Source organism: Pieris rapae, chromosome 4 (assembly GCF_905147795.1).
Source record: "Pieris rapae chromosome 4, ilPieRapa1.1, whole genome shotgun sequence".
Lineage (NCBI taxonomy): Eukaryota > Metazoa > Arthropoda > Insecta > Lepidoptera > Pieridae > Pieris > Pieris rapae.
This window is the reverse complement of record NC_059512.1, coordinates 5,863,970-5,884,168: the sequence shown is the minus strand read 5'-3', so window position 1 is coordinate 5,884,168 and position 20,199 is coordinate 5,863,970. Positions and strand designations below refer to the sequence as shown.

General features: G+C 39.3%; 1 protein-coding gene across 28 annotated transcripts; it reads right to left on the bottom strand.

Annotated features, from left to right (window-relative positions):
* Window positions 1-663: 663 nt before the first annotated feature.
* Window positions 664-19,325, bottom strand: LOC111001269 (myosin heavy chain, muscle). 28 transcript variants are annotated; one of them, XM_045634767.1, is made up of 25 exons: window positions 19,023-19,325; window positions 18,393-18,536; window positions 17,039-17,223; window positions 16,468-16,663; window positions 16,298-16,361; window positions 16,080-16,178; window positions 15,563-15,666; window positions 14,287-14,424; window positions 13,927-14,196; window positions 13,500-13,670; window positions 11,613-11,792; window positions 11,301-11,460; window positions 10,761-10,819; window positions 9,565-9,652; window positions 8,910-9,027; window positions 8,058-8,175; window positions 7,127-7,263; window positions 6,913-7,039; window positions 6,293-6,502; window positions 4,910-5,796; window positions 4,306-4,384; window positions 3,572-3,817; window positions 1,615-3,450; window positions 1,439-1,480; window positions 664-1,029 (listed from the first exon to the last, which is right to left on the bottom strand). In XM_045634767.1, the coding sequence occupies exons 1-24, from the start codon at window positions 19,227-19,229 to the stop codon at window positions 1,457-1,459; spliced, it is 5,847 nt and encodes a 1,948-aa protein (XP_045490723.1). In that variant the 5' UTR covers window positions 19,230-19,325; the 3' UTR covers window positions 664-1,029; window positions 1,439-1,456. The 28 variants fall into 28 exon arrangements, with proteins under 28 accessions (XP_045490723.1, XP_045490719.1, XP_045490720.1 ...); XM_045634763.1 differs by lacking the exons at window positions 1,439-1,480; window positions 18,393-18,536 and adding an exon at window positions 18,601-18,744; XM_045634764.1 differs by lacking the exons at window positions 1,439-1,480; window positions 15,563-15,666; window positions 18,393-18,536 and adding exons at window positions 15,278-15,381; window positions 18,601-18,744.
* Between the last annotated feature and the right edge of the window lie 874 nt (window positions 19,326-20,199).

Below are 20,199 nucleotides of genomic sequence, written 5' to 3'. Positions count from 1 at the left end.
ATTTTAATAATAAGACAATAAAGCAGGCAAATGTTTGTGTATGCAGGAAATATGTTCCGCACTGTATGAGACATGTAACTCATTTTAAGTAAATTTTTAAATATTAATATGTTTAAAGAGATTTTTCAATTTATACTATAACTAAAAATATCTTTCTTTTGCTGTGTGTCGACCTGTTTAGATCTATGTCCATTACCTTGTGGCAAGTGTGCGGGTGGCATAGTTTTAAAGTGCGTGTAATCGTGTGTCACATCGACAGCGATAAGGTTCACTAACCTACAAGTCATTCACGGATGTTACGAGAAGCTTTTGTTTCTGCAGAAACGATCAATTATAAATTATATGATAATTATGATATACAAATTATATTATTTCAATATAATTAACACTTTATGTGTACTCTAATTTAATATGTATATGGATATTATACATGGAGATTTTGGTTGCTTCAAGTTTTTATTTCGTAAGATTTGGAACGTGTGAGGTTCGTATATGTACATGTAGGTGTTTCAAATTATGCAAAAAATATCTAATATATATAATTACGAGTATATCTTAATATACTTTTAAAACTTTTCTAAAAAAATGTGACGTGAAAGGGTAGTCTTTTTTATTACATATTGTAGGGTTATTAGTTCTAAAGAAATAAATAAAACAGCGGAATAAATTTTCTGACAACGATATCGCTTTATTTGGATGTAAGCAGAGCGGGCGAGCGGCGCTGGGCGGCGGTGAAGCGGGGTGAAGGGTGTGTCTCTTGGAGCTCGACGCGCACGCACCGCTCGCTCGCCCGCGCGATACAGACGGTAATCAATAAATAAATATCAACAATTACAAAATACTTCGTAAAAACATAGTGTATACAGTTTTCTATATAAATCCTAACAGTTCATCGTTCACGCGAATACACTGGTGTTACATTTACAGTCCGTTTTATTGTTTATGGAACGTTTAGAAATCTTCGGGCGCTAGGTCGAACCTTGGTGGGAAGGTGCCGAAACCGTCGAGCGCGGGGCGCGAACGTGGGGGCTGAAAAATAGATACAACATCAACATAAATTAAATATTTCAATTTAAAAGGAACTTTTAACAAATATTTTAATAGCAAAACGTATCATTCTATTTTATAAAGGAAATTATTTTTAGGGTGAAATTTTTCCATGTCACATTTTTCTGGGGTTTTAGGATTAAAAAGGAGTTTTACTGAGACATTTTTTATAATTATGTAAAAGAAAAACTAAACAAACATGTTGGAAATATAGCATGCCTGGTTTGGGCACAGACTATCCTAGACTTGGTAAAATTTTCTCATGCAAATGATTATCTGACGTGCATTTGAACTTAATATAAAATCACAATCTAGCTCAAATACTCCTAGTTAAGTATGGGCACGGTACTCAGTGCAGTTCTTAATATTTCTTCTGGGCAAAACAACTTACATTTACTGCGGTGATGATCTAGATACGCCCTTTAACGGACGCCTGAGTGAATAAAATAAAAGCGGCTTAGTTAAAAAAAACCTACTATCATTAAATTATGGGATAGGCACAGAATGATACTACATTTCAGTGGAAATATCCTGTGTCTCCGTTAAATAATAATTTTGTCAACTCACCGCCGGACTGACTCCTCTCGCAGTGGATCCCGCACGTCCCTTGCCACGGAATTTGCTGATGGCCTGCTCGGCGAGGTCTGCCCTTTCCTCGGCCTCCTCCAACTCCTGCTGCGCTTTGCGGAACTTGGCCAAGTTAAGAGCAGCGATTTCTTCGGCTTCCTCGATCTGCCTCTTGTAGGTCTTGATCTTCTGCTGAAGTTTGTCAACAAGGTCTTGCATACGTTCGTGGTTCTTGCGGTCCTCCTCAGCCTGGAACGTCAACTCCTTGATGCGTCTCTCGGCCTTACGGAGGTTCTTTTGAGCATCAGCATGCCTCCTCTGTTCACCATCCAGCTCATTTTCAAGTTCTCGTACTCTCTGTTCAAGTTTCTGGATTGCTTTCTTACCACCCTTAAGAGCGTTAGCTTCAGCTTCGTCGAGTCTCACTTGTAGTTCCTTGATTTGTTGTTCAAGGGCCTTGCGGAGTTTCTCCTGTGTTTGAGCATGATCCTGTTCAGCGCGGAGCTCGTCAGCAAGTCTGGCAGCGTCAACCATTGCCTTCTTTGCCTTCTCTTCTGAGTTCTTGGCCTCGTTAAGGAGTTCGTCAAGGTCAGAGTGAAGGGTCTGTAATTCAGACTCGAGTTTCCTCTTGGCGGCGGAGAGTGATGCACTCTGGGCGGACAGATCATTGAGCTGTTCGTGAGCGTCACCCAGTTCTTGTTCAGCTTGACGGCGGGCACGGTCAGCCTGTTCTAGGAGAGTACGAGATTCCTCAAGTTCATTCTGGAGAGCGTTAGCACGACGTTCAGAGATTCCGAGCTGTTCACGGGCATCATCGCGGGCACGCTGTTCCTCTTCAAGAGCGGTCTGGAGATCCTTAATCTGTTGCTGGTAGCGTTTGATGTTCTTCTGTGCCTCAGCGTTAGCCTTGTTAGCGTGGTCGAGAGCGATCTCAAGTTCGTTAATGTCGGCCTCAAGCTTCTTCTTCATGCGCAGCGCCTCAGCCTTGCCCTTGGCTTCAGCTTCGAGGGAGGCTTGCATAGAGTCGAGTGCACGCTGGTGGTTCTTGCGGGTGTTTTCGAATTCCTCTTCCTTCTCTTGGATCCTCCTGTCGATCTCTTGTCTGACCTGTGACAATTCCAGTTGGGCACGCAGAACCTTGTTTTCTTCTTGTTCAAGAGCAGCTTCAGCCTCTTCAAGAGCCGCTTGGAGTTCATCCTTCTCAGCTTCAAGACGCTTCCTTGCCTTTTCAATTTCGTGAATGTTGCGGCCTCCTTCACCGATTTGGTCAAGTAAGTCCTTGACTTCATCAGCGAGGTTCTTGTTTTCGCGACGAACGGCTTCAAGTTGTTCTTGGCCTTCTTCGTAGGCACCCTTAAGGCGGAACAGTTCAGTAGAGTAGTTACGGCATTCCTTTTGGCTGGCATCAAGTTCAGCCGCCAGGTCATCAACCTTGAGTTTCCATTCCCCAATAATCTTGTCGAACGCCTTCTGTTTCTTCTCAGCAGCGTTGGCAATGGCAGTGGCTCTGTCGACCTCGAGCTGTAAGTCCTCGACTTCAGTAGCAAGGCGCTGCTTTGTCTTTTCAAGAGCAACAACCTTCTGGTTAAGTGATTCAATGGTTTCCTCGGCTTCTGCGAGGCGAGCCTGGAGTTTGCGCTTGGCTTCCTCGAGCTCCTCGGAGCGGGCGACTCCCTCGGATTCGTACTTGGAGCGCCATAATTGGGCTTCAGCGTTAGCCTTGGACAATTGGCGTTGTAAATCAGCCTTGCCCTCGGCTTCCTCTTCAACTTGCTCGCGGATGTTGTCCAAATCGTGCTCCAAGTTGCGGAACTTGCCAAGAAGTGTAGCGCGTTCCTGCACATAAAAATTGCATTATTATGTAAAAAATAAATATTTTTTTGATATATTTGCCATGGTAAACTACAGGCCTGAATATTTACTAAAAGTCTTCTACTTTTTTTTAAATTTGACTTACCCTGGACTCTTCGTCAGCAAGCCTCTTGGTGTCCTCAAGCTGTGTGGTGAGGGACACCTTGATCTTGGAAAGCTGTGAGACTTGAGACTCGGCTTCTTCGAGTTGGCGGAGCAGGTCAGAGTTCTCGATGGAGAGCTTCTTCTTGGCAGCGTCCAAGTCGTTGAGAGTACGGTTAGCTTCATCAGCCTTGTTCTGTACCTCATTGAGTTGGTGTTGGAGTTGCTTGACGATCTTTTCTTGGGCAGCCTGTAATATGTTAAAGCGGTTAGTTAAAAATAATATAAATTTGAGTATACTATTTTTGGTTAAGAAATCTTTTAAGTATTGGTGCACGAGTTTTTAGTTCGACAAGTAAGATAAACTAAATGTAAATCTTTAATTACTGATATGGGATAGGTACATTTGTATTAATATTATTAAAATGATTTGGTAGTAAGACAAACAAACTTAGGTTATGGATATAATCTTATAATTAAAATCAACCTTAAATTTATATTATCACAATGTTTGCATGCTTGCGTATTATTTTTAAATATTAATAAAACACAATTAAAAGCGGCCGTCATGCGCTTTTGTTTAAATATCAATGTCGATATCAAATTATTAGGTAGGAGTTATTGATATAAGTTGGATATAATGATATGTATATATGAGAAGTGTGTCAATTTGTTTCAGTTTCAAAGCCTTGAAGCGCTGCAGCGGTTGGTGCGAACACCATTTCCAATAATTTATACCTTATCGTTGGACAAATGGTCGAGACCGGCACGAAGGTCATTGACTTCGCTAAAGTATTGAGAGCGCTCTTTCTCAGCCCTGGATACATAGAATACAACAAAAGAATATTTAATAACAAGCTTAAAAACAAGAAAAGTTTGCTGCAGCGACCTAAATTTCAATCGATGTAAAAGGTATCATGTTTGGGTGTACGTAATGTCAGATTAGGTCATGCAGGTTCACCCCGAGCGACAGACAAGCCTCTCTCGGTGACATGTACCTTCTCTCTCGCTACTTGGTCAATAGCAGCACGCGTGTTGTTAAGCTCGTTGTAGCTTGACGCACGGTCGTGCTCAGCCCTGAATGTTGCACCGTATTAATATCCTTTACTCAAATTGCGTCACTCCATAAATTGGAAACACGTTACTATTTTTAGCCTGTTTTCACAGCTTTTACGATGGTAATGTGCAAACTGTGCAAAGTCTAAGAAATATGACTTAATAGGTTTTACATAATATTTCGTATAAAATTATATTAAGCAAAATAATTCCCTTTGTTTTTTAAACTACGCTTTTAAGGACTCATATTTTTTAAAGACTATACAGCAATGTATTTTATACTCACTTAGCCTTGAGCTTGTTGAGCTGGTCAAGCTGCTCGCCCATCTCGGCAACGGCATCGTTGTGCTTCTTGCGCAAGCTAGCGAGTGTGGACTCGTGTTGGATGTTTGCTTCCTCCAAGTCACGACGCAGCTTGCTAAGTTCAGCCTCACGCTTCTTGTTGAGCTCGATTTGAGCAGAGGTGGCACCACCGGCCTCCTCCAGACGCTCACCGAGCTCCTCAAGCTCGCGTGCGAGGTCGGCGCGTTGCTTCTCGGCCTTGGCACGGGCTTGTCTCTCCGACTCCACTTCCTCTTCGAGTTCTTCGATGCGGCCCTGTAGTTCCTTGATCTGTTTCTGGAGTTTGCTGACCAAAGATTGTTCGTCTTCGAGCTTGGCAGTGAGGGAAGAGATTTCCTTGTCCTTGCGTTGGATGGTTTGTTCGAGTTCTTTTTTGTTGCGCTCCAAGTCAGTGACGGCCTCCTGAGTAAGCTTGAGGTCACCCTCAACCTTCCTCCTCTGCTTCTCGACGTCACCGCGGAGTTTCTTTTCACGCTCCAACGAATCTTCGAGCTCGTCGAGGGTCTGCTCCAACTTTTGCTTAACCTTGTTAAGGTGGTTGACCTTGTCCTCGGCGGCTTGGAGCTCCTCAGACGTCTTCTGGGTGCTCTCACCCTGTAATTTCTTCTCTTTGTTCAATTTGTTGATGAGCTCATCTTGGTGGGCGATCTCGTCGTTCAAGTTGCGAATTTGGTGGTCCTTAGTCGCCTTGTCTTGTTCAGCCTTCTGGACGGAAAGCTCCAGATCTTCAACATCCTTCTTGAGTCCAGAGATTTCCTGTTCCAACTTCTTCTTGCCCTGGAAGAGCTGATTGCGGGCATCCTCTTCTTGTGTAAGACGGTCTTGTGTGTCCTGTGTTAAAGTAAAAAATTTAGACCGGCACGTAAAAAAGTAAAAATTTTTTAACTAAGAATCTGTTTCCTATCTATTGGCACGTGATTACTTTACTAATAGTTAAACTTGCAATAAAACTGTAGATGTTGCAGACGTGCAATATTTTAAACTTCCCACGCCACCTTATATAAACAAATCTTGTTTATTTAAAGAACCTCAGTTAAGAAAACATGTGCTTTGAAACATGATTCGTAACAGTGTTAGCCCCTGACGGATCTCTTCATATTTGGTTCGATGGATATTTTTGTTAAAAATTAAATAAAAAGCTACCTAAGCGGGTACTATAGTTCCAGGCTCTATTTTCTTACTTAAGAGTTTATTTTTTTAACCTCTCGCTAAATTCACATATTTATTAAGAGTCATTACCGAAACACGTATATATATATAATTGTGTCCCGATAGACTGTAACCCCAGGTACATTTTTAATCATAATTGATATTAATAACTACTTACCCTAAGTTGGTTCTCGAGGTCGGCCTTTTGAGCCTGCAGTTTGTTAGCGCGTTCCTGCACTTCGCTGAGAGACCCCTTCTCTCCTTCCAAGTTGGAAAGCAGCGCCTGCTTCTCTTCCAACAGCTTGGCGTTGAGAGCCTCCACCTCCTTGCGGAGCTTTTCTTCCTTTTCGAAAGCCTCTTGGGCCTTCTGTGCCTTCTCCTCGAGTTTCTGCAATATCACTTCACCATTATCTACACCGTCCCAAATAGATAAATGATTCGCTGCCATTATCGATTATGAATTTACAGCATCAAAATAAAAAAAACTATAATAGTAGGAATGCAATAACTATTTCGGTTCGTTCGTGTGAAGGCAGGGGTGCGCGCGCGCCGACCGTCCCGCTACTAAGTGTGGCTGGAGAATTCCAGCGCGCGGTTTGCGCCCCCGCAGTACTATTGTAAGGCCCGCTGGAGTGGGGCGGTTCCAGAAATGGAGGCGGCAGGTGCGGTGGTGTCACGTAACCGGCAGGTGGGCGCGGTCGTGCTATTTGTAGGGGCCTGATTCACGCTCTCTCCGCGCGAAATATTTTATGGGTCAGTTCAAACATAACGCGTCAGTTATACGGAAGTTGTACTCACCGCAATCTCGTCCTCGATACGGGTGACGTTGAGGAGGGGCTTGACCCTCTGCCACAACTTCCACCATGGCCAGGTGCGGAGCTGCAGGTATTTGCGCAAGTTGCGCTGGACAACTTGGAGAGCGATTCTACAAGAGAAAATTATTATTTTGAACAAATATGTATAAAGATATACTTTACCGTTTGCGCCGTTAAAGGTTTATCTATTAATTTACCTCTGTTCCTGCAGCCTCTTGAATTCCTTACGTGCAAGGTAACCACGGATGTAGGATTGTAGCCAAGAAACAATCTTAGACAATCTGTCGTCACGTAACTCTTCCATCTGACCCAGGACTCCGGCGCGGAAGAATACCTGTTTTCCCACATCAAAAGTTATAGCAATATGAGCATTTTATATATATATATAATATTTTTTTTATATAAATGCAATATATATATATAAGATAAAATGGTGCATTATATAAATTTGCAATCAAGCAATAACTGGTAGTAATTAGCTATACGTCCTATTTCCTTATTGAAAAAACATATTTTAATATTGAATAATGTCATTTGAAACCGATTTAATAGATATAATTTTTCTGTTGTAAAGAATTAAGACGTCTTCAAATGAAAGAAAGTTATTGTGCGTAAAGGATAGCAGTTATAGTGATTTGGATCACTACCTTTGTCTTTCCAAGTCTGAAAGACTCCGAGTCCAAGCCGGTATGTTCGAGAATTTTCTCGCTAGCTTTCTCCGGTGAAATGGGTTCTTTAAGCAGGTTCGGGCACAGAATTTTGTATCTGCGTTTAGGAGCACACAAATCACAATAAAATGGAAAATTATGCGATTATCGACCAAACGACGTAAAACCCAACTTGAATGTTAAATTTATTATATGTTATTGATGATAAAAAGACCTTACGTTTAAAAAGCATTCAAGAGTGTATTATGTCGCTTGATATACGGGTATATGGTGGAATGTAAGTTAATTCCGAGCCTAAGTAGCGAGGGCTCTGTATGATTGGGAACCTAAGTATCTGGGTTCTTATGAATAAAGCATTATCAAACTCTCAATAAGAATCTCTACGGGCAGGCACTCTAAAAACACATCGATAATTCTCATATTTCAGACCAAAAACTACAGTCAATCCAATATAACATGCCTTGGTGTGACCCAGACGGTACGATTCGACATCCAAGTCAGTCGTTTCCAGGATAATTTGAGCGATTTTCTTAGGATCGGATTCCTTGGCAACTGCTTGTGGGGCCAGGATCTTGTAGCTACATTATTAAAACAATCAAGTCAAGGTAAGGAAATGCATAAAAAAGAGACCATGAAGAACTCCAACGTATTCTGTCAACGTCAGATAATTAAGGTGGTTATATCCTAATATACCTTACCACGTGATATTCAAATATCCGTGTATTATGGTGCGAAACTGAAATAAACCTAAAACTAGAACATTTTTATATGTATAGTTGAACTCTATTCGCTAGAGCTTAGAGGTGCTAAAGAGAGGAAGTGGGCAAAGTGAAACAATAGATGGTCCGCTCGCGCGGCCTTGCCTTGGTGTGGCCGATACGATAGCTATCAGGGTCAAGGTTCACGGCTTCCAGACATTTCCTAGCTGCTTCTTTAGGATCTTTTTCTTGTTGCATGATGGCTGGCGCAAGAATCATGTAACTGTTCATTAAATACAACGGTTAAATAATTGTAAAGTTCTTTTATGATACGCCCAGGTGTTAACATGCCACCGACTAGTCCTAGACACGTTTCAAAATAGTGACTCATATGCATATCTCAATGACGTCAGCATAGGCACCTGTTGCAGTACCAAAATAAACGTCAAACACTCCAGAGCTAAAAGAATTTTGTTCAGAGTTGCGGCCAAAAATAATCTATTTATTGAAATATGAAATAAATTATCAATTTTATGGGAGTTATGCGCGCTTGAAGGTCGGCCAAAAATATTTCGGGATCTAAAGTCATGTGCTACCTTATGACAGAATCTTACCGGAGCTTGAAGTCGGGGTAGACCATCCTGTTGGGGAAACCTTTACGACAGATACGGATACCCTCAAGCACACCGTTACATGTCAGCTGGTGCATCACAAGGTGGGAGTCGATGAGACCTGCCGGGATACATATTGCATTAACAACCGTTGCAGCAAATTTTATTTTAACACATATGAACATGCTATGTGACCTAATAATCCCTTTAAAACCATAGAGTAGTAGTAATTTGTACTTTTTTTACTAATAATATTACACTTGAAGCTTCATTTTCTCTATCTTCGTATAGAATATAGTTTATATATAATATTTATTAATTCTGCATTGCACAAAGCAATAAGGTAATAATAACATCATTTCAGATTGGGCTTAAAAACATGTAAGATCCTTACATGTTTTAATATAAAAGACATAGTGTAAAATCGTATTATTGTCTATTCTTCTTTAAGTCTATTCTTGTGCATAGAATAAACTTGATTTTATATGAGGAACGCTCCAAATATAGCTAGTCATCGGGAGCACCTCGCGCTCGCGTATCGCACGGCGTGTAGGCGGCGTGTTTATTATAAATTCTTACGAAAGTTATTTTCATCTTTAACCTGAATCTGTGAAATAGTTTTGGGCGGGTTTAGTTACGCCTATGGCTTTGTACTCACCGGCCTGCTTCAACTCGTTGGGGATGATACAACGTACGAAGTGAGGTTGGGTTGACCTCAGTGTGGCCATCAAATTGTTAAGTTGTTCCTGACATACAAACATATATTAGACTACAATTCATAGATAACAGTTTTAACATATTTTAAATTGAATTTTTTACAATTATAACCAAAAAGTTCTAAATCTTTTCAATATCAATCAATAATATAAATATTTTTTAATTATTTCATAATATATGTTTTTTTATAAAAGGGGGCGAATGAGACTACGGGACGCCCAAAAAGGGCAGTCATCGTAGCCCATGGACACCCATTTTTAGTGGGTGCGTTGCCGGCTTTTGGCGGTCGTATCTCTCAGGGAAGACTCCCACCGAGAGTCGATTCCACAGTTTGCTAGTTCGCAAAAGAAAGTGTAACATCGTGTCGTTGTATAAAATAACTAAACATATAAAGCAACACTCTTAATGATATGCAACATGATAGTCTGATGATGGATTGATGAGGGTAAACACGTATTAGAACATTGATCTGTTTGTTAGAAAAACACTCAAAAACAAAAAAAATTAGTATAGTATTAGAAACGAGAATTGTGGTTTTTCCGAAATTTTCGATTTACTTTGAAGTCATCAGCACACACTATATATTGTGTGTATGACTTGATATTAAATAAATGTTTCACACATGAATTATTAACAACATAATTGTGACAAAAGGCGATCGTAGCCCATTCGTTTTGGCACTGATAGCTATATCAAGTTTAGATATAGTAAAGTGTAAAGCTACATTTATGTAGAATTCTACACTTCATGATAACAAATAATCAATTGATACTTTTATAATAATTTAAATACCCTGTAGGCAGATGAGACAGTTGCGAAACCACCACCCTTCTTACCGCGACCGCCTGGATTACAAGTAACAAGCACAAGTTAATGCAAAGACGACCACAGAGACAAAATCTACGGGTCATTACTGACGATACCCGGACGCTGCACCAATCGCATACTAACAATTACGTGGACGGACATTTGCTAGACCCCAGGGCTACCAACGGTCCAGTTCATCTTGTCCCGTAAACGATTAACTATATAAATAAGTATGATGATGCCATAGGAATTGCCAGCCCTGAGTTGGGAAACGAGAACAAAAGCCACGTGATACAGAAGCAAGTAATGACGATTCGAGTAGCTTGTTACCCTGTACAGCGATGATACAGTCTGGAAGGCGGAACCCTTGGCACGCTTGCCTCCAGCTCCTAGTTAGTAAACCAATATTATTTATTTACTCTTCTATTTTATTTTCAATACGATCAGATAATTATAGATAGCCCATAAATTTTACTAAAACCATTGTACAACAACCGATGGCCAAATTTAATATCAAGCATCTTTCACCATTTAAAACTATACAGTTTCCTTAGAAGTGTCAAAATTAAGTTAATAAGAATATACATATACGTTACCCGGAAGGATTTAACCGTGGCCTAAGTGGGCGTTTAAATGTCTTTATTAAACCTAAGTGGGCAGAAACATTTTTTTTTAAATAAAACTTAACTATCAAAACAACGGGTTAAACAACCCCGTTAATGAAACATTTTATTTTTGAAAGTATCTTTCTTTCTGGTTTCAGGCTGATTCAGTTTTGTGAATTCCTGTCAAGTCACCAGTATTGTTTAGAAAAAGGCTGCATGGAACAATATCATTACATATATGTAATAAATTTAACAAATTACGCACCTTTGCCACCACCACCAGCACCGGCATCTCCGGACTGACCAGGGTGGTCAGCGAAGATCTCAACCAACAGTTTGTTGCTTCCCTTCTTGAACTGGTCAACGACAGTGTCGTTCAAGGGGTCCTTGTTCTTCTCAAGCCATCCAGTGATGTTGTAACCGACCTGTATACCACATAAACATTAATCACAGGTATATTCAATCAAAAATGCATGTAAAAAATGTACATATACAGTTTCCCATGTTACAATTGAAAAATATTATCTCAATTGTTAATAAATATAACCTAACCCAGTGGCAGGTACAAGATACTTACATTACCGGCGTAGTGACCAATGGCGAAGTGAGCTGCCTGGCAACCGGGCTTCGGGGGTTTGGGCTTCAGGTAAGGGGGGGATTTACCCAAGTGGTTGTTGTTCAACTTCTCAACGAAGGTCTGATCGGTGGCTTTCGGGAACATAGACTCTTCCTCAAGAATGGAGAGGATACCCATGGGCTGAAATCATACTAATAGTATTAGAGAGTGAATTTTATATGGCGTCTCATGATATGCTTGTGGATTTTGTATAGAAAACTAAGTTTTGAACTCTTCGTTTTTTTTGTTGAGAAACATGTGACATGAAAAAATTGTGGGTGTTTGATCAGGTATAATATTTTAAATGGCACATATCATAAGACTTACTTTCTTACTGTGTGAATTTAAACTTATAGAGTAAGCATTATGTCTCAGCCATCATGCAATATGTGTACTGTGTTATTAAAAATTGAATTGTTTTGCTAGTATAATTATTAGAAATATTCGATATTTTGCTTGATTAACTAGAATTATGTAGCAGTTAGGTAAAAAATATTTTTTGGGATAGCGCATGTTAATTAAAAAAAATATTTATAGTAAGAATTAATTACGCATATGCATCGATGCAATTAAAAAATCTCACGGAATTAATAAAATATAGTTTCATTTACTTGTGAATCTATTTTGAAAGTTCTATAACATTATGTTGTAACAAATTATTATACTACCACTAGCGGCATTTTATTTGTTTAAACACTAATACTAAATACTACGCCGCTAAAGAAGTTAAAATCTTTAATACCTTTTCTATTAAGTCTATAGTAGGTTGGAGGTCCATACCAAAATCAATAAAGCACCATTGTATCGCTTCTCTTTCATATTCTTCTTGTTCAAGAATAAACATGAAATGATTATAAAACTGTTGCAATTTTTCATTTGTAAAATTAACGCAAAGTTGATTAAATCCATTCGTCTGTTGGGCGCATGGAAACAACGAGATAAACTTGTTAGATAACAAAGTGTACGCTAGTGGGTATTGTAGTGTATGGGAGTTTCATAGCGTAGTGATTAATGTAAAACATATATCGACACACAGGAACACTCAAGTCACACAACACAGGGTAGCTGCATTTGTATGTCCGAAGAGAAAAGCCTTATTAGGCTTTGCTCCTGGACTATGGCGAGTTGCAAGCGTTCATTGCTGCATTACCGCCATCTACCTTTTCAATAAGGTCAATGCAATTTTGAAGGTCCATGCCAAAGTCAATGAAAGTCCACTCGATGCCTTCGCGCTGGTACTCCTCTTGTTCCAGTACGAACATGTGGTGGTTAAAGAACTGCTGCAGTTTCTCGTTGGTGAAATTAATGCAGAGTTGTTCAAAACCATTGAACTGCAGGGAGACAATTAAAAGAAAAGGTTAGTGTTAGAAAACACGACTACGGATCACATTCCGCAGTTGTTGGTATTCGGATCACATTCCGTAGTTATTTCCCTATCCGAAATATCGCGCTAGACGCTGAAGCGAAGTCTATCTCCATAGACAATTCCTCTGCTGGCGGGGGCTGCGGTCGGCGGGCGCTACCACTCTCTGCTACTGTCGAGGAGCATTACCTTCTCGATAAGATCGATACAAGCGAGCAAGTCCATCCCAAAGTCGATGAAGGCCCATGTGATGCCCTCTTTCTTGTACTCCTCTTGTTCGAGGACAAACATATGATGATTAAAGAACTGCTGCAGCCGCTCGTTCGTGAAGTTAATGCAGAGTTGCTCGAAACCATTATACTTTATGGACAATACGACCGATCAGACAATAGACACAAATGAGTTAGAGATAACATAATTAGTAGAGTAAACAAACACCAGAAACATCCAAGACGAGAGAGGGTTCATCCACCCGGTGCGGATACCTTTTCGATAAGGTCAATACAGGCGAGCAAGTCCATTCCGAAATCAATGAACTCCCAGTGGATGCCCTCTTTCTGGTACTCCTCTTGCTCCAACACAAACATGTGGTGGTTGAAGAATTGTTGCAGTTTTTCATTTGTGAAGTTAATGCAAAGTTGTTCGAACCCATTGTACTAAAGATTAAGTTACCATTATTATGAAGGCATTTTAAATTAAGATTTAAAAAGAGCTGAAAAAAATCTGATTATTATGCTTATCTAAGAATTTCCTCATTATCACGATTTCTTAATATGACATTTCATATTTAAAACAACCTTATGTATGTTATTTCATAACGTTATTTATATACTATATAATACGGTTGTAATAGTTCCAATTGTGATCTTATCTATGGTAGATAACCATTTACTAAATATCACTGATACTTACGTCGAAGATCTCGAAACCGGCGATATCAAGCACACCAATGAAGTGCTGTCTCTTTTGCTTGGTGTCAAGAGTCTCGTTACACTTCTTGACCAGCCACTTGAACAGCCTGTCAAACACACCCTTGCAGAGGGCACCAATGGAGTTGGTAACCTGGTCCTTGTTACGACCTTGGGTCACGAACTCGTTTCCGACCTTAATGCGGGGCTTCAACAAGTTCTTGTATAGGTCAGCGCAGTCAACACCGAACAACTTGGCGACCTTTTCACCATCCTGTGTACGAAAGGAAATTAATATTACAATCGTGGGAGTTTTCAATTATGATGTTGATGCGGTATTTGTTGTCGAAGATTTTATACTTGCCTCAGTGCCGTCAGCCTCAGCTTGCTCCTCACGACCCCTCTGCTTGAACTTCATACCACCCATGTGCATGACAGCAGCTGTGATCTTGTAAACATTGTCTTTCTCCTCTTGAGTGAAACCCAGGATGTCGAAGGCTTGCTACAGTAGAACATAATTATTAGATTTTGTCATAAGCGGTGACATTATAAATATTTTGTTATTAAAACTTTGTTAATCTATGAATGTTTGTAGTTTATTAAATATAGCACACAGAATGATATAGCTGTAAAACAGTATTATTGAGTTAAAGCATTAAAAGAGCAAAAGCTATTAGGAATCGGTATTGAGCACAGGGTAGAGGTAACATTAAAAAGTATATATAATATCAATCATTGACAAATCATGGGGCTTTCAGATATCAATCAGGTTTCAAAATAAATATTCTTTTAATCCGATATTCGGATTAGGATCAAATCTCATCTAAAGGGCACGAGCATCACGGGGCTACATATCTTCTTGGGGTCATTCGATTGCTAGAGGTCACAACTTACGTCTGTTAACTGACATTCCTCTCCGTCGTCGACGTTGGGGATGGTAATCTTACCCTGTGCCACGATCATGTAATCGTATATGTCGTTTGACAACATACACATCTCTGCCGGTCAACAATTTATGATAAACACATTGCATAGAGTTTCCTCTGACGATATAACCTGCCTAGCTCCCTATCAGTATGTTTGGTGTCTGTGTCGGTGTACGGACAATATAAAACATCTTATTGGGGTACAACCTGCGCTACATTAACGGCGTAGTGCGTTTGTCAGGATTTTGAATCAGATTAGACATTTTTTTAATTTATAACCACATTTCTGCGGTATTGATGAAGACTGCATATCTGGCTCAAGAAACTAACAAACACACTGGCGACTCAGAGAATCGCAAGCAAAGCAAGCAACAGCTGAATAATGAGTGAAAGGCATGTGACGAGCCAGTAGTCATAATCTGGACGTACGTCTGTGAGTCTCATTTCCTCGCCGTCATCAACGCCAGGGATGACCGTCTTTCCTTGGGCAACGATGTTGTAGTCCATGATGTCGTTGGACAAAAGACATTTTGCTATAAAAGGATACCAATTACAGTCACGTAAGAATTGGTAAGGAAGTAATGGGAAGAACAGAGCATGCTATCGGGCACCAAGTACTACAGATGAAAGGATATCTCGTTCCGTTTTAGGGTGAGATTCGGCTGCCGGTTGTATGCGGCGCACCAGGTCTATCTTGGATTGGGCTACACTTACATCGGTCAGTACACATTCCTCTCCATCATCAACATTGGGAATTGTAGTTTTTCCTTGCGCAATGATGTTATAATCATGTACGTTGTCGGACAGCAAACACATGGCTACATTATGAAATCCAAATAATATGTAAATTAATTACTCGTAATAGGGGTCACACATAGATACATAAACTATTCATACTATTTGATACACAACTTAGGAGGATGTGTATATTATACAAAATAGGGCTCTGTAAGTGTATTCATGAAATAATAACTATTTAATACAAGTTATTCTTAATTATTTAAACATTTAACGTCTACGACCTATAGAAAAAAATCCTATTACTTTAGATTATAATTATTCAAATAATTTTTTGCAACCTATGTCTTGCATCAACCACAGCTCATCTCATATAACTTTTTTGATTACCTTCTTTAAAGTAATAACAACTGAAATCTCAAATATATTGAAGAAAAATGTTTTTAGCTTTCAAATTGACAGATTCAGGTTCATACTGGAAGAGGACGCATACCCTTAAGTCCATTGACGGAGCCGGACATCATCTGGTAGAAGATGTGGTAAGAACGTTCCAGCGCCTGCTGGGAGATTACACGGGCCTTCTCCAATAGATCTGCAGATTAATAAGTGCATATTAGCCGAAGAACACAAAATACAGTGTTTTAACCTTGGTATTTTTATATTTCATTGAAATTCATTGAAAGTCAGGGAGTCAAAAAGTGGAATACTTACAAGTTTCAATATCAGCTCCGGCCAGTTTTCCTGATGGTCCGAAGTGGATACGGATGAATTTACCCTGGAGAGTACCGAAATCATAAGATTATTTTATATCAACAGTTAAATTTATGTAACCAAAGTATTTATAAGAAGTCCCTAAGTCTGTAATGGTAAAAAATACTTACGAAACGGGATGAGTTGTCGTTACGGACGGTCTTGGCGTTACCGAAGGCTTCAAGTACAGGGTTAGTTTGTACGACTTGGTCCTCTAGAGAGCCCTTTTTCTCCTGGCTTGCGTCTTTCTTTTGCGACGCACCAACGGTCGCGAAGTACGCAATTACCTTCTTCGTGTTCTCAGTCTTACCAGCACCAGACTCACCGCTGTTAATCGAAAGTTTTATTTCTTATTGCACAAAAAATCGTAGGACAATTTTCAAACGGACAATTAAATGTTTTATCGAACGGAATTGTTATGAATGTTTAAATAACTTTATTTCTCATTAAAAAAAAATATTTAATTTACATGAGAAACTTAATATTAATATGTATATATACGAGCGAGATACACGTCGCCATAAGCCGTCTTAATTTTAGTCAACTGTGTTCATTCTAACATGCATCTTTACAGCCTTTTTTATGAATATTTATGATAATGTCACAATATCTTTTTGATAGTAAAAACTTTATATTAGATATTTTTTCAATTAACTATAATAAACTATACTAAATCAAATATTAGATATAATTTATACGTACGTAATCAACATAGATTGATTCTCGTGGTTGGTTAACATGTTGACGTAAGCACCGTCGGAAATGGCGAAAATGTGGGGAGGCACTTCCGAGCGACGCTTGCCTCGGTAGAGCCTGGCACATCGTGTCGTGTACACGGGGAACCTCTTGTAAGGGTTGATAGCCACACAGAAGAGACCCGAGTAAGTCTGTACGAATTAACAAGGGTCAAATGCATTTTCATTATAGAACTTAAAACAATTATCACGCTCATGGGTAATTAGCTTTTTATTATAAATAATTTAATGCTTTTGTTTTTAATTTAATAATCCATTTCTTTGAAACAGCGTGATAATTGTTATTAATAAGTCAACTAATAATAACAAGGCTGGGTGTATTTTTGTGATTATCAATTCATTTGCTGGTTTTTCACCCATCGCTAGTTATTTTTGGTGTGATAGGACACACAAATAGGTACCAAAAATTTGTTAGAACAGAATTTTTGGTGACTATATACTTATAATACTTAAAAACAAACAGTCGTAAAACTTAAATCGGCGCCGAGAGAGTACTGTACTAGTACTTTTTCTCCGCTGTACAAAAAAATCATAGAAATTTCCACTTGTAATATTTTATCCAATACTTTGGTCATAATTTTAAATTTAGTTTTAGCAGAATGGAAATTTCTATGAACGATAAAAAATCTATATAGAGAAGATCGAGCATGGGCATTTTTTGATGCGTTTTGCTCCAGTGGACCTTAAAGATTGATTAGATACAACATAGAACTAAATTCTAAAAAAATGTGTTAGTGACACGATGTGGTGACGCCCGCCGACTTGTCCTGAGTATGAGGTTTCAAGACCGGCCTTAACGATGGCAGCAAGGTTCTGAGTGGTAATGGAAGGAAAGAAATGTCGGTTTTCTAGGTATAAAATCTTTGAAAGTCCCTTCTTTATAGTTGAACTATCAACATAATTTTTCATCATCATTTTTTTCTTTTTAATCGACATATTACTAATTAATTCTACAATTTTTGTATATTTTTTTTTAATTACATAATATATTTATTCAATAGTAGTATATTATATAATTGTGTTCTTGTCTGCAAAGTACTAATTTTATGAAATATATTATGAATGAAATAGAACACTCTTAAATTGGAGCAACATCTAATAGATTAGAAATAGACGTATAAATACTTCAGAGACGTCGATTTATTTATAAACAGAGCTCCAATTGAACAATCTAGACTGTATAAATAGCAGATACCCATTAGTATCCACTTTGCGTAACCGACATGTGAGGGAAAGGGTGAAGGATGTTGGGAGGAAATCATGCACACTGCAACGCTGCAACTCCTTGCTGGCCGACTTACGTAAATGAGCTTATGGTAATATCTCTGCTTCAAGTTATACAAAACGGAAGCGTCGTTGAGGTATGTCAAGTTGGACATATCCTCACATTTTTCGTATTTAGGCGGGTTCACTTGAGTAACAAAGTCCTTCTTGAAGTCTTTTGTCTGCGAGAGAAGAATATTTATCAATTATAAGATAATGGTAATGGCGCCATTGGCGCCTACTTACATAGATAAGTTTCGCATAGTATCGTTGTCGAAGGTTGTGAAGGACCGCGGCGTCGTTCAGGTACGTAAGGTCTGCCATGTCCTCGACTTTCTCGAATTTAGGCGGGTTTACTTGTGAGATTAGCTCCTTTTTTAAGGTCTTTTCCTGCTCGTTTAATAAAAAAGTTAAGAATTGCCCTTTCCAAGATGTGCTTTTCATAAATTTAAATTTTCTTTTTGGAAAGATTTCATTTGTAATCGATTTTTGATTTTATATAGAACCAAAATACAATGTGAGGTTCGCAATCAAGTTATAGTTTGGATTTCTATTATATTTCGACCACTACCAACAGCTAATGGTTTCAGTGATGCTCTTTTCAAAGTTAAAGGTCAAGGTAGTTTGGTACCATTAGCTGTAGGTAAGGTAGACGGATAGATAGTTACCTCGCCTCCAGGGAGGTTGACGGTCACTAGGTCCCCCTTGGTGGCTTTAATTTCTCCCTGTAGGAAGCCCTCTTTCTCGTCTGGTACCCAGCAAGCCTTCTTACCATCGTAGGGCTTGCTTTGGTCGATGCGCTTCTGTTCGAGTGATACGAACAGGTATGGGGTCGGATCGGGGTCCTCACCCTCTTGGACAATTGGCTTCGGCATTTCGGAGGGCTATCGAGACTTTGGGCTAGTTGAGACACGAGAACAGAGCCCTGGAGTCTTCCTGTGGGAAAGATCGGTTAGATCGAGAACGCGTCTATTTGCGGCTGTAACCCGAGTACAAGCCGTTTGGGCGCGTGCCAGGTGCCAGTGCGAGCGCTTTGCGTAATATGCTGTTGCTCGCGTTTTTATTGGATTACGCGGCCCTTCGCGGATGTTACGTCACAGGAATGCGCGCCTGGAGCGCCGCCAACCCGATTAACCCGACCGCGGTTTGTTGTTCGCTTTTATGGCAATGGACGATTCAAGAATTCTGATCTGATCATTCTGATTGACATCGATTACGACAATTTTAATTTATTACTTCCGCCCAAATGTTATTTATAACTTAATGTCTTGTTATAGATTTTTACTTGAAATAGATAATTGCTTTTAAATCTAACTGTTTCCTTTAAAATAAATTATATTCTTAAATTTGACTGAAATTATGAACTTTGACTGTTAGTGTTTACTTTTAATAAAAGTAAATTATATATTTAAATATAATAGATTTCTAATATTTAATAGTTTTCTGTATAAATTATACCTTTTACTTTGCTTTGGCAATCAATACAGACTAGAAATTAAAAATTTATAGTGACATGTCATCACAATTGAAAACTATTTCATTCAACCTGGTATAGGAATCGAACCTTGTTACAGGCTTGTTTATCACTTAAAAAAATTGTGTTTGTTTTATTAAAGTCGATCAGATTTCCGTGAAAGTTGTCCACATGTCACTGAACAGGTCCATCACCATACAAGCAACAACACTCACAGGTGACACGAGGTCACGTGACACAATACACTCGCGATAGCACTGGCACTCGCACGATAGAGAAGCGTGCGCACTTACGTTTGAAGCCGTTCTGACCGGCGGCGGGGCGCCTTCTTGCTTTTTATACCAGCAACACGACACCAGCTCTCCGGATCA